A 14,306-nucleotide genomic window follows, 5' to 3' on the forward strand; every position below is an offset into this window, starting at 1 on the left:
CTAATTTATAGTTATAAATTATATTATAATTTAATAAGTTATAATTATTGCTCAACTGACTTAATATATATTAGAATTGCTACTTATCTGTATTTAAGTCTTAAGAATAATGTTCTGTGAATATTCAACATTATTAACTGTAGAAATAAGTTGCTTAAACTTAAACTTAAAATTATTTAAATGTACTACCTATACCTATTTCCATTTTCCAATTCCAATATCGAAACGGGCTTGTATTTGGGAAGTAGAAAGGAGCTATGTAATGTTTCATACTTCCATATTTCAATAATATTGTGTTCAGGGTTTAAAATTGTGTGTAGGCACCTATCTTAGAACCACCTACCTAGTACAGAATTTTATACTCTAGTTAATATTTTTATGTACCTAAAGGTAAATCCCCATTATTACTTAGATTACTAATTAGTAATTAATACTAATTTATTGTTTATTTTTATTATTATAGATATTACAGATGTGCTAGATGTGGTGGATATTTTTGTACAGGGTCATTAAAAAAGTTGTTGAATGGCACATTTTTTGTTATTAAAGAACATAATGGCGACCTAACGCAAAATATTAATGAAACATTGGTCAGAGCATTAAGGTAAGTCCTTAAAAGAAGGGCTTCATCAGAAAATGTAACATTGAGGCATGTTTACGATGAAGAAGCTAGAATGTAAGTACATAATTTGGTAACAGTACAATAGGTACGCAAACTATAAATACTATTTCAGTCTACCTACCTACCTATAACTTTTATGAATAAGTATATGGGACTAAACACTAAAATCATAAGTATAAAAATATTAAAACTGGAAGTCACAAAAGGTTTATTTTCAAAATAAAGCATGATACAGGGAACTTAACTCTTAATTTAATAATTAAATACATTTATACTTATATTTATAATATTATTATTTATTTTAAAAAATAGTACATCTTCTCTATATTAGATCAACACTATAAGGAAAAATAGTAGATATTCTGCAGTGACCAAAACTATTTGTTTTGAATTGGTTCTTTGTAGGTCTGTTACCCATAATTTTACTTATTGTTTGACTTAATATGTAAGACATTAATAATTATTATTCATCTCATGGATTTTCAAATATAAAAATGAATTATTAATACTCTTGTATTTATCTATATAAAAACAAATAAATTAATTTTAAAATATAAACATACATCAAAATTCTAAGAAATCTCTATGAACACTATTTTGTTTTCATAGAAAGCCAGAAGCCAGAAGCCTCTAGCCTTTATCCATACTCAACAGCAGAAAGTATCATCGCTGCCATCTTTGCCCCATTCTCTGGCTGATTTGGCTAATATTTTTGATGAAGGACGTTTGTATCGTGCTGTGCTCTTGCTGTGGTGAAATCATGTTTAAGGGCTGTGTGCATGATGTTGATGTCCGAGCAAGCATGATTTTTTCATGCACCACATTATTGCAATTAGTTATGGCTAACAATGTTGATGAAGTCCATGTAGATGCCACTTTTAAGGTTGTGCCGTCAAACACGGGAAGTCAGTTTTTAATTATCCATTGTATGATTGAAAATTACGTATGTATAATTTTAATATTTTAATATTATTAAAATTTCATATTTTATAATCAAAATACCAGATAACTGAAAAATAAGAATTTATTTAAAATATGAATTACAATTATCATGAGCCTTTTTATAGCTAATAATTAAATTGCAAAGTAAATGTTCTATTACTTGATTTCATAAATTCTACATACGCTTAAGTTATCCTTGTGTAAATTATAAAATGTTCCATAATATGATAACCATAAAATATTACATTATCCATTATATAGGCACCAAGACAGTAAAACTTGATATATTTTGTGTTTAGTCTATACCTATAGTCTACTGTCTCATGGAATGTAAAACAAGAAATACATACAACTGCGTTTTTAACTTTTTAAAGACCCATCATCTGGCCAACCTCAATCCATCCATCGTAATAACGGATTATGAAACGGTCCTAAGAGATACTCTCAAGTTTATATTTCCGGCTGCACGAATCACAGGTGTTGGTTTCGCCACAACTAAGTAAGTTCATTAATGAAGTTATAATGAAGCAAAATAATAATTAATAATGACAAAAAAAAATCATTCTTAACAACTTAACCTAGTTTACTAATTTAAAAAAATCATTTAAAGGCAGTTTGGCAAAATATGAGAACAAATTGTATTTTGAAGTTTCTATTATTGTTATAGTAAACTAAAAAACATAATAAATTACTTATATTTTTATTATTTGTATTTAAGACTTATTGGTAATTTATCTATTTATTATTATTGTTACTAATCAATTAAATACTTATTTTCAGCTATTGGCTCAGACAAGTTGGATTAAACATTATTTCAATCAATGGATTACCAAGACAAAATAACAATAGTCTCGAAAGTTTTCATAATACTTTGCGGAACATATTTAATGTAGCTCACCCTAACTTATGGATATTTTTAGGTAATCATATTTATTTAATTTTTAACTTATTTACTTAGCACCAACTACTACCAACCACAATGGATTATATTACTATACTATCTCACCTGAGTATGAGTTTCCACACTATTATGGCTCAGCTAAATAATAATTTACGGCCAACAAGATACCACCGAATAAATTATAGAAATTTAAATTCTATCCAACATGCTTCCTAATAATATTCTCTTGGGCTGATATCAACGTGGTGGTTTCTTCATGAATGTCGCATACTACAGCAACATATGAACAACAGCAACGAAATTGAGCACTGCATGTGGATAATGAACCGCCAATAGTTGTTCAACCAGCAGCACCAGTACCAGTAGGTAATGATTTAGTACCAGTTGTTGCACCAGCAGAAGCAGTTGCGTTAGCACCAGTATTAGGTCAGATGCTTCATATAGAACTACCTGTCAATGAAGGCAGATAGTATGTGGTCATGCTTACAACCTACAAGGTAGGTAGTAAATATAACTAAAAAAAACCTTATTATTAAAATTTAAAAATTTAAATAGTACTTTTGTTAAACATTTTAATACTTATAAATATATTCAATTATGTCTGTATAGTGTATGAATAGGAGCAATAAAGGGAGCTATAGGGTCTTTAGCACCTGCCAAAAACAGTAATTTTTTTTGTAGTATCTACTGAATACTTTATATATTATTATAGTAATATTCAACATTTATAAATAAATTGTTAATACATAGGTATATAAAATATTTAATTATTTTGTGTGTATAGCAATGACAGTTGTGTAAAGAGGATTGTAGGGGTGTAGGCTGTGTGTCCATAATTTTAGCACCCCCAAAGTTAGAGGTCTAGTTGCACCTATGTCTATGAAAACCTTGCTTCTAATAGTCTAGTTGAAATATTAAATTATAATTTAGTTTTCACCCTGTATATTGTATACAATAAGTAATATTGTCATACTGTAGATAAGCTATATAGTTATACATCTATAAGGAAAGCAAAAATGCAGAGTTGATAAATTTTCAATATTGTGTGTATATGGCAGTTAGAAATATTAGCTATAGTATTATTATAATTCAGTTCTTACTTCTTATGGCAGTCAAGATATGCAACCCGTTGGCGATATATGTTTCTGAGTGCATTGTATTATTATATAGTTAATTATTCACTGTATTAAAAATCTTTTTTTATTAATTCAACTTAACATTGTTTGGATTACTTTATTAATCGCTTCCTTTCAATAAGTTTGATATTGTTACGTTACTTACTAACTTCACTTAACTTAAAAATATTCTGAATTTATTCAATAAATGTATAACAATAAACAAATAATGAAATAACCATTATAATTTATGTGTAGATAATGGGAGACATAGATACTGGAGTCCAAGAGTAGAAGAACTAATCAAAAAAATATCCAAGACCACCTGAATGACATCCAAAAATGGGGAGATAAATGGAAAATAAAACTGAACCCTCAAAAAAGCACAGCAGTCCTTTTCACTAATCGTCGCCCCAAAACTCCCGGCAATTTAAAACTGTACGGCAATAACATTCCCTGGTCACCTAGCATCAAATATCTCGGCGTAATATTAGACAGGAAACTAACTTGGAACCCACACATCACCTCTAAACTCCAACAAGGCTACCAGAGACTAAAGATACTTTATCCATTGTTAAACTGACAATCATCGCTAAGCTGGGATTGTTCTATATTGATATACAAACAAATTTTACAAATTTTACAACCACTACTTTTATATGCAGTCCCTGTGTGGGGAAATTGTGCTGAGACCCATATACACAAGATACAAATATTTCAATCCAAAGTCCTCAGGACAATATCTAACGCCCCATGGTTTATACGTAATGTTGCACTGCACACGGACTTCCAGCTACCATCTATAACTGATTATATAAAGAAATTAACAATCAACTTCTTCAACCAATTACAGTCCGCTAGCAGCGCTAAATACTACAACCTAAGTGTCCCTCTTCCAATACGCCGTCTCAAGCGTGGACGTCCACATGACCTCCTACGCTAATTGTCTATTGTATTATTATTTTCTCATATTTATTAATTCTTAATTAAATCTTAATTGTACATACCTATTACTGTTGTAAAAAATATAGTTAGATCTAAGCTCATAAAACATTGTTAAACTCTAATTTATCAAATCTTACTGATTTTGTAATTTTTTTTTTTTATGTTAACCTTTTTAAAAATGTCAAATATTATATTCTTTTAGCCTTAAGTTTAGATGACCAATTGTCAGAAAAACTTTATAAACAATAAATAAAAAAAAAAAAGAAGAACTTGTAAGAAATGGAAGACTTAATATATTTGAAGCTTTTTATGCGGAACTTAAAAATGATGAGGTAGAGACACAACAAGAAAATGAAAGTATGTAAAATTAAATTAATTTTCATTGCGTATGGCATTTTTGTAAATATTTGTTAACTTAAAACATTATTTTTTCAGTTCTTGAAGTATGCATAATTTGCTATAATGAAATGTCCACTACTACGGCAGTGCCCTGCCAGCACCATTTCTGCAGGGTATGCATTGAGAAGTGGATGCGAGAGGGTGAAGAGTTTGTCCGCTATGCAGAACTAACATCATTAACATCACAAAAGTAATTATTTAATTTGTTTAATTGTTATGATAACTGTTTTTAATATTTTGTGTTTCAATTTTAATAGATTATCTCAAGAATAGTGAATCAGTACCCAAGGGCAGCCACAGAATATAGGTACCAGGCCAAAAAGATTTTCTTTAAAAAGACTGTAATTATCATATTTTATAATAAAATATTTATATTGTTAATTAACACAAAATATATAAATTAGCACTCAATAACCGGTTGTTTTCATATTTTAATAAAATAACTAGATAATTAAAGAAATTAAAGATAAAGCGAATTAATTTTATCAAAATTTGATCTTTAAATACTTGTGAAAAATCCTGAAACAGAACCCTGTGGAACACCAATTGAAATATTACTTACATTACTATATTCATTATTAACCCTGACTATTTGAGTTCTATCGTTTAGGTATGACTTAATTAATTTTAAAATATTACTTCTTATCCCAGCATAGTGTAACTTTCTAATTAATAGATCTAAACTTACAGTGTCAAATGGCTTTTTTATATCAAGAAAAACACCTATTACATAATTACTTTTATCAATATTATCATAAATGTAATTGGTAATATGAAATAAGGCGTCATTAGTGGACATTCCTTCCCTAAAACCAAATTGCCTATCCGAAAAAAATTTATATTTATTTAAAAAGTTGACCAGTCTGACTTTAATACATTTTTCTAATAGTTTTGAAATTGATAGGGTTAGAGAAATTGGTCTATAGTTCTCAGGTAAGCCTTTATCACCAGATTTAAATATTGGGATAACCACTGCTTTTTTGAAGGCAAGAGGGAATATACCTAACTCAACTATTTTATTAAATAAAATTGCTAAAGGTTTAGAAATAGATGTAGAAGTCATTTTTAAAACCTTATTTGATAAGTTGCCTTCATAAAAAGAACTATGATCTTTAATCTTTTGTATAAACTTTATAATCTCATCATGAGTGATAGGAGTAAAAAATATACTTTCATAGATGTAGCACCCCTTATTTAAGTCATGAAAATTATCATTAAAATAGTTTTTATTTAATATATTATCATAGATATTCATCCCTATTGAGGAAAAGTAATCATTAAAAATGTTAGGAATAATTTTATTATCAGATATCTTTATACCTTCATTGTTTATTAAAGAATGTACTGTATTTTTGGAATTATATGATGAGTTATTAGTTACAAATTTAATTGTTTCCCAAAGTTTTTTGACATTGCCTTTATTATTATATATTTTATTATGATAATACATACTTTTGGCTTTCTTAATCAAAGTATTAAGTAAGTTTCTATATTTATTATACTTAGTAATTAATGTAATATTATTTGGATTTTTAATTTTTTGACCATACATTTTTTCTCTATGTCTGATAGAAACAATGATTCCTTTTGTTATCCATGGTTTAAGTTTGTAGTTATAAGAATTAAATTTTCTAGAAATTTTTTTAGTAGAATTAGCTATACATAAGTCAATCTTGTTTATAAAATTGGTAACATCAACATCAATGTCATTACTACTTAATATACTATCCCAATTAAAGTTATTAATACTTAAATTTAATTTATGAAAATCGATAACTGATAGAGCATTATTAGTATTATTACATTTACTATGTTGTATATGATTAAAATTTAATTTAAATGTTAAGATTATACTAAAATGATCAGTAATTGAAGAAAGATAAACATAAGAATGAATATTAACTGATAAAATTCTTTTAACAAAGAAATGATCTATGCATGAAGCAGAAGTATTAGTTTGTCTAGTTACATTATTAATGCAAGAATAAAAACCAAAACCATAAAAAATATTTAAATATTCAATTACTTTTAGATTATTACTCTTTAGGATATCAATATTAAAATCACCACAAATAATATGATTTTTAAACTCAGAACTTTGTGTCAAATAACTATATAAAGAAGATAAAAAAGCATCAATATTATCTGAAGGGGATCTATAACACCCAATAACAATATACTCTATGCCATTAATATCAAAATGTACTTCAATTGAATTAACATTAGTCATTAGGTTAGTACAAACATTTTTAACTTGATAACTATTCTTAATAAAAAGAGTAACACCATCAGACTTATTGTTTACACCAAGAGAATTAAAAGATTGATAGCCATTAATAATAAAATTTACATCATTTAAAAGCCAAGTTTCATATAAAACAACAATATCAAAATTTACCACTGAAGTACTTAATAATACCAACAATTCATCAAAATGGCACTTAATACTACTTATATTCATAGCAAATATGGAAAATTTATTATTGCCTATATTTATTGAATTTAAATCAGTAATATTTAATGTTACAATTGAATTAATCTGATCAATATCAGATATACAAAATTGAATATCATTATTCATTAATTAATAAAGTATGTACAAAAATGCAAAATCAAAACAACATAATTACTGTATTTTCATGGCTATATCACCTAGTTCTCTTATACGAAAAACCTTAGATTGGTCATCCTTACGTACTAAGATATCACCTTCATTAATCCAAACATATTTGTAAAATTTTTCTCTTGCAGCTTCTTTTGTTTTGAATAATAGATGTCTTCTAACCTTAGTAATATGTTCATTGATGAAAATTCGCACAGTGCTGGACCAATTTGAATTAATTTGTTTGGCAAATAAATCACGATTTCTTTTACATTTTGTAACGAGATTAGACTTCATATCTTTATGACTTAACCATACGAGAATTTTTGAAAATTGATTATTTTTAATAGGAATTCTTACTGCTTTTTCCACATGAATTGCAACATTAAGTTTGGCGGCAATTTCCTCAGCAATCTTGGCACAATCTTCATCTTTAGAAGTAGGTATTCCGGATATCTCAACCATTTTTTCAAGTGATTTTTGTTCAATATCATCAATTTTTTGTTTTAAAATATTCACCTCAGTTACTAAGTTTCTGTTAATGTCAGAGATTTTCCGGTTCTCTTCTCTTAATTCCTTCATTTCATTAAGTAATTTGGAAACAGTATTATTGAATTCATCAAATTTGTTGCCCATAAAATTAACTGATTCAGCTAAGCCTTGTAATGTGACGTTATGTTTATTAGTTGTTATACCTGATTCAGAATTAATTTTACAATCCGAGCAGACGAGCCTAGATTTACTATTTTTCGACATTTTATTAAATGTTGTTTCATTATAGCCCTGGCAGTAATAATGAAATTGTTTACTACATGTAGAACAGGTTAAACAATCATCCTTAATAATGCTTTCAAAACATTTATTACAATTCATGATTATTATTTGGTTTGTATATTAATAAACGAAAATTATATGCATTCAAAGTTCAAATTTCGACAAAATGTATCATATTTAAAATAAAAAAAATTATTTTTGTAGTTAAAAAAGCATAAAATGTTCAACTTTTATAGCTATGAATTTAAAATTTAAAACTAGTTTCCACGTAAATTACGTTATTTACAATAATATCATCAAAAATACTTATAGTAATATTCTAAACAGACTGTCTCCGGCTCAGAATCGTTTTTCGTATGCAATGATATTATATCATTCAATACAAATTTCATACCATCCATTACAGTGACCCAGTTGTAACCTACTGTACAGATGAGCGACATCCACTTTTAAATTTTAAATTTGATAAATGTTGTCAAAAATTGTACTTTAAATACTTAGAAAAATATTGTAACTAAGTATTTTTAATATTTTTAACCGCTATGGCATCAATATATCAGGAGCTTTGTATTAGAGATTTTAAGCATTAAGCTTTTTGACCCAACAAATAATATTTTACTGACAGTTATAGAAAAAAAAACTAAATATATTATTATAGAAATGGTAGTACATTTTTAAGTTTTGAACACCAATACACTAAATATTAAATAACGAATTGAACAAAGAAGTTTGAAACATAATCTCATCATTAGTTCGTGATAGATATCCTCGACCCTTGTACAACATAACGTAGGACAGGGGCCGCCAACCAGTCAATATTTAGAGCATAAAAGTGCACAGACATTTGTGGCAGGGTGGGCCAGTGGCGTATTTACGGTGGGGATATGGAGATAGATCCCCCTTTGACCCTTTTTTTTTGTGAAGTTAAGTTTTCTCATTTTCTGTATTTCTCAATATGATATTTCTTTTCTTTCTGTTTTCTTAATGTTCACTAGCCGTGGTAATTTTACCGATCTGATATACTATACGCCACTAGTCGTTCGCAGCATATATATCGGACAACAAAAACATATACCTCTATGGTAGTATGGGGTACTGTATTTTTTTACTTTTTTACGAATTATTTTTCATGCTTATAATAAACCCGATAAACAGTCGGAAATAAAACAAAATTACTATGAAGACTGTAGATTTACCAAAGGACGTGGGTTTATTTTTAGAAGTGTAGTTAATGACTGAAAAAATTGTATTCACCTCTGGGTTACATGCTTTAGATATTTGTAATAAAGAGTTTTATCCAAATACTCATGAACTCTTGAAAATATTTTGTACTTTTCCTGTATTAACATGTGCTCCACCTGAACGATGTTTTTCAAGTTTTTATTAGGTATATTAATAATACTTAATAACAAAATATGACAGAAGTAAATATTTTATCAATTTTTGTTATCTAATATTGAGTAATAACTACATTTTAAATTAAGTAGTAATTTTTATATACTTTGTTAAAGACCCGTTTTACAATCATAGTTTAAACCTCTGTTACACATAATGAATTATTAACCCACTGATTTTACCGCCCGAATTCCGCGGTTTAACCTATTTTAATACGGGCCCTTATTCCTTAATGTGTTGGCTTTATTGGCATGTCACCGGTCAATACAATAATAATGCCAGATGAGGTTATCGATGAACTGAGCATCCAAAAAATGAAAAAACTGGATTTTGTATGATAACTATTTTTTTTGTTTATCGTATTAAACACGGGATTGGCTCTAGTATGAATTTGTAATAAATGTTATTATGTATTAGGTATTTAAGTACTATACAGTTTGTGTTAGTTCTTATTTCGCCTTGATACACACTTACTTCAATAGGTAACAAGTTAGGGGATTAAAAAAATTAATATTATGTACGTATTTTTGGGTGTATTATTGTACAACACAGTTTTAAATTTTAAATAAATACAATTTCGCAATCTGTAATGGTAATGTGTTATCAATTTATTTTTAGGGACATTTAATTTATTATTATTTATTATCATTGAGTATCAATGTTATTTTTCAACTACCTATTAATGTTTTATGATTTACAAAAAATCAAAAATCGTGATGTCTAGATCATGTATTATTATGTATACAAATTTCGGTATGTCTCGCACCTGGCCCACCTGCTCATCCCCCCCCCCCTCCCATGTTTGCACGCTTATAATTTAGAGGAACTTGGGTCAATAGTATTAAAAATTAATTAAACCAATTTCGGTTGATCGCGTGCGTAATCTTAAACACACTTTATATATAAAGTATATTATTTATTAGCGAAGTAAAACTACAATTTTCCGAAAAATACAAATAATAGAGAATATAATTATACAATTTATTATTATACTGCATGCAGTAATATAAATAATATACCTAAAAAAAATCGTGTTTGATCACCAGCTACTTAAACTTTTTAAAGTAGCTAATTTCTTGGAAAATATGACATCTGACGTATGTGATATTTTAGATGTAACCCAGTGAGACAATTTGTACTTTGAAGTTTCAGGGTTTGGTAAGTTCCCACACGAAACATAGCAGGTAAGCGAGTACATATGTAAGTTCTCTCACGAAAAAAAATACGCCCGTACGTAAGTTCCCACACGGAAAAAAATTACACAGTATGACTATGTGCAGTGTTTGAGCTATCGTAATACACCTAATAAAATTTGATTTTTTCTATTATTATTTTTATTTTATACATATACAAATATTATACACATTATATTATTAATTTTTATTATACATTATACGGACTAGATTCAATTCAAAATTGAATTGGACTTTTTTTATGCAATACAAAAACAAAACAAATTTTAACCACACCAACTACGTTTAAGTTGTAAGTCCTAACTCCTAAGTCTGAATAAAGTGGGAAGGAAGTTTGTGTTTGGCAAGGCTGAGCATTAACGAATTATAAGTTAAAATTATAAGCAATTTATATAAACATTATTATGTGTCAGAAATTTTTTATTTTGAAAATAAGAAAATTTTAACTTTAAATTAAGTTGAGTTACTTTTCTTTGCCTTGGTGTTTGGTATAATTTTTTTTCGTGTGGGAACTTACGTACAAGTGTAATTTTTTTCGTGTGGGAACGTGGGATATCCAGGAGTAATTTTTACCTGCTATATCTCGTGTGGGAACTTACATTCACCCGAAGTTTCATAATCATTAAAACCCGTAGACGTGTTATAGGTAGTAGGTAATAGGTATTTGTTAGCACCTACCCTACGTAATAAATAAAAATGGAAACTCAAATGTGCAGTTAAGAGTTAAATAAGAATTTTTTCGTTTTAAATTCAAATCGTTTATATCACTGAAGTACACCCTAATATTTTCGTCTTCATAAAAAAATTAAAAGAACTGCAAATTAAAACATAATAATATTTTCTTATAGGTATCGATTGATTTATTAAACCAAAAAAATTACAGAAGTGATCAAAAAGATAAAATGTAACTTATTGGAACTCAACTGGTACTATCAAATATAATACAACAAAGAAATTAATAGTATGTTATTTAATGTAGGTCATACAATTTTACCCAATATTTACCCACTTATACTATAATGTTTTATTTTATTAATATTCAAAATTCTTTTAATTATTAAATACCTACTTACATGTTATTTATATGAGTATTTAAGATTATTTTATTTATCAAATATAATAATAACGTACATACTTATAGTTATATTTTTTTTTCTTATGTACCTAACTATCTAATATTATAGATACGAAATCGTTAATTTATCGTTTAGGACGTAAATAACCCGCCAATATAATATACAATAGGTAAATTGTGTCCTAATAGTTCGAATACATCACTAGCCACTAATAATAACTAACATGTAACCGTCTCTTGTCAATTTGGGACGTAAATATATAGTACCTATGCCCCGATTACTGTAATTACTTAATACTGAATAACTGTCATTAATTATGATATTTTGTAATTTACATATTAAAATGAATTTTCCAGGTCCCAATGGGGTGGGAGGGGGGATGGCGATCATCGTTCCTTCTAAAGGACTACTAGGTATGCACACAATATGCGTAATCAATTAAGCGATGTACATTGGACACACCACACACTATTGACTAGTTGTAATGATATGTGCTCACACCTCAAACATCATTGGAATATGTACTTAAACGTAAATCAAATAAAAACGCAATGATTACAACTCGTAAAAAGATTTGTCGTACGTAGGAATGCAGTTAAACAACTCGGTAAACAGAGCACGGCTAATTGTTAGGTTAGGTTATGGTGGTACAGGGGCTAAAATACCGTGTCCCCTGACACACTTTGTGTCCCCTGAATGACAAATGTGTGTCCCAAGTTTTAAAACGTGTTTTTAGTATTAGGTGATGACAGACACAAAAATTTTTTCAAAAAAACACACATCATTGTAAAATCAATACATTCATCGCTTCGCTCAGAATCTAAAAGGTAATATTTACTTTCTACAGCAACGACGTTAGAGACCAAAAACTTACCCATAATTCATACTGTGAAACTACTTGTATATAAAAAGTATTACATTATTAAAATGATATAGCATTATAGCTGGTATACTTACTACTTTAATCTAAAATTTCACAATTGCGCGCTTTGCCTTGCATACATTGCCATTCCGCAGATAAGTCAAATTATACAGTCTCCTTGAAATATTATAATATGTATCAGTGGCGTTTTCTTTGGGTGTGCAAGTTGTGTGTTAACGCCCTATAATATTGATGTCATAACATATTGTGCATGTGTAATATTGTAATTTGGAAATTTGTAATGCATATTACATAGTAATATAATTTTATTTACAAAATCTTAAAATAATTGTTTTGTAGGTACTCTTCTCTATAAATAAAAATAATAATCAACAAATAAACTATTTTTAACTCGGGATTCGACCAGCGGTATGCACCGTCTGCAGCTACGACGCGCGGGCGCGATGGTGTGATTGCGGAATATTATGTATTGTGTCGTGTAGGACGTTAATGTTTTGAACAACGACTCGTGGTATCTAATATCCCACATTCGTAATTTGTCGTGATATTGTCGGCTAACTTCGGTGCAATGTTAATACTAGACCAAGTCGTTGAAAATGAAATTAACGACCAGCCGCTAATCGGCTATTCGGCTAATGGCAATTAGTAGTGGGGATCATCGCGGCTGCACGTTGTACACTCGTACTGCAACGCCGATCGACAAAAACTTATTGTTTATTTCTGTGCATCACTGCATCAGTATTGTACTATTGTTAATTAGCATGTACTACCTATTCTATCTTTTATGAATTTTATTGCAATTGATTGATAATTCAAGACAGTTACCAGGTATTCTATTTATTTTTGTTTAAGATACTCTTGGTACTGATTATTTACAATACGTATTACGTGTCGTATAGTTATTAAACTTATTCCATATTAACAATAGGTATGTGTAACCGTAGCGAAGTTGTAAATCAATTAAAACAAAATTGCTTTTCAAGACTTTCATTTGCTGAAAAAAAAGTTTTAGTTCAAAATGGTAGACCGTGTCCAGATCTTGACATTTTAACAACAGTAAAAATTAAAAAGACGACAGATAATACGTCATGCACTCGGCATTCAATTCAAATAAAAATCAATATATAATAGATTATATTCATTAAAACATTGTCAGTTTGTGTAATAATTAAATTTTATAAATATTTTTATGTATTTTTAAAAATTTAAAAAGTATGTAAAATAAATAACTTTAATAATAATATGTTGAATTGGGAATTTATTTTTCATAAGGGGGGGGGGGGGGGGTTCCTAATCAATCACACATTAACGCCTAACGTCGAAAGTCAGGAAACGCCACTGATATGTATCTAAGTATAATGGAAAAAATTGTAAATTTTTCCACTATTTTGGTATTTGCATAATATGTCTTTCTACATACTTTTCGCCATTCTAACCATTCCAACCTATTAAACCGTGT

The 14,306-nt window shown here is 28.4% G+C and overlaps 2 protein-coding genes across 2 annotated transcripts; one reads left to right on the top strand and one right to left on the bottom strand.

Moving 5' to 3' along the window:
• Positions 1–639: 639 nt before the first annotated feature.
• On the top strand, positions 640–2,561 carry LOC132936517 (uncharacterized). The gene is made up of 4 exons (XM_061003257.1): positions 640–676; positions 1,232–1,565; positions 1,864–2,063; positions 2,345–2,561. Exons 2-4 carry the CDS (start codon positions 1,338–1,340, stop codon positions 2,520–2,522), a joined length of 606 nt encoding a protein of 201 aa, XP_060859240.1. The 5' UTR covers positions 640–676; positions 1,232–1,337; the 3' UTR covers positions 2,523–2,561.
• A 4,989-nt stretch (positions 2,562–7,550) lies between these two features.
• LOC132946796 (uncharacterized) lies at positions 7,551–8,282 on the bottom strand. The gene has a single exon (XM_061016877.1). The coding sequence runs from the start codon at positions 8,280–8,282 to the stop codon at positions 7,551–7,553; it is 732 nt and encodes a 243-aa protein (XP_060872860.1).
• Positions 8,283–14,306: the final 6,024 nt, after the last annotated feature.

The sequence above is a fragment of the Metopolophium dirhodum genome, chromosome 1 (genome assembly GCF_019925205.1).
Source record: "Metopolophium dirhodum isolate CAU chromosome 1, ASM1992520v1, whole genome shotgun sequence".
Lineage (NCBI taxonomy): Eukaryota > Metazoa > Arthropoda > Insecta > Hemiptera > Aphididae > Metopolophium > Metopolophium dirhodum.

Coding starts and splice junctions, on each gene's coding strand:
- LOC132936517 (XM_061003257.1), top strand. CDS start 1,338: ATGAAGGACGTTTGTATCGTGCTGTGCTCTTGCTGTGGTGAAATCATG. Junction 1,566..1,863: donor ATTGTATGATTGAAAATTAC/GTATGTATAATT, acceptor TTTTGTGTTTAG/TCTATACCTATAGTCTACTG. Junction 2,064..2,344: donor GTTGGTTTCGCCACAACTAA/GTAAGTTCATTA, acceptor ACTTATTTTCAG/CTATTGGCTCAGACAAGTTG.
- LOC132946796 (XM_061016877.1), bottom strand. CDS start 8,282: ATGTCGAAAAATAGTAAATCTAGGCTCGTCTGCTCGGATTGTAAAATT.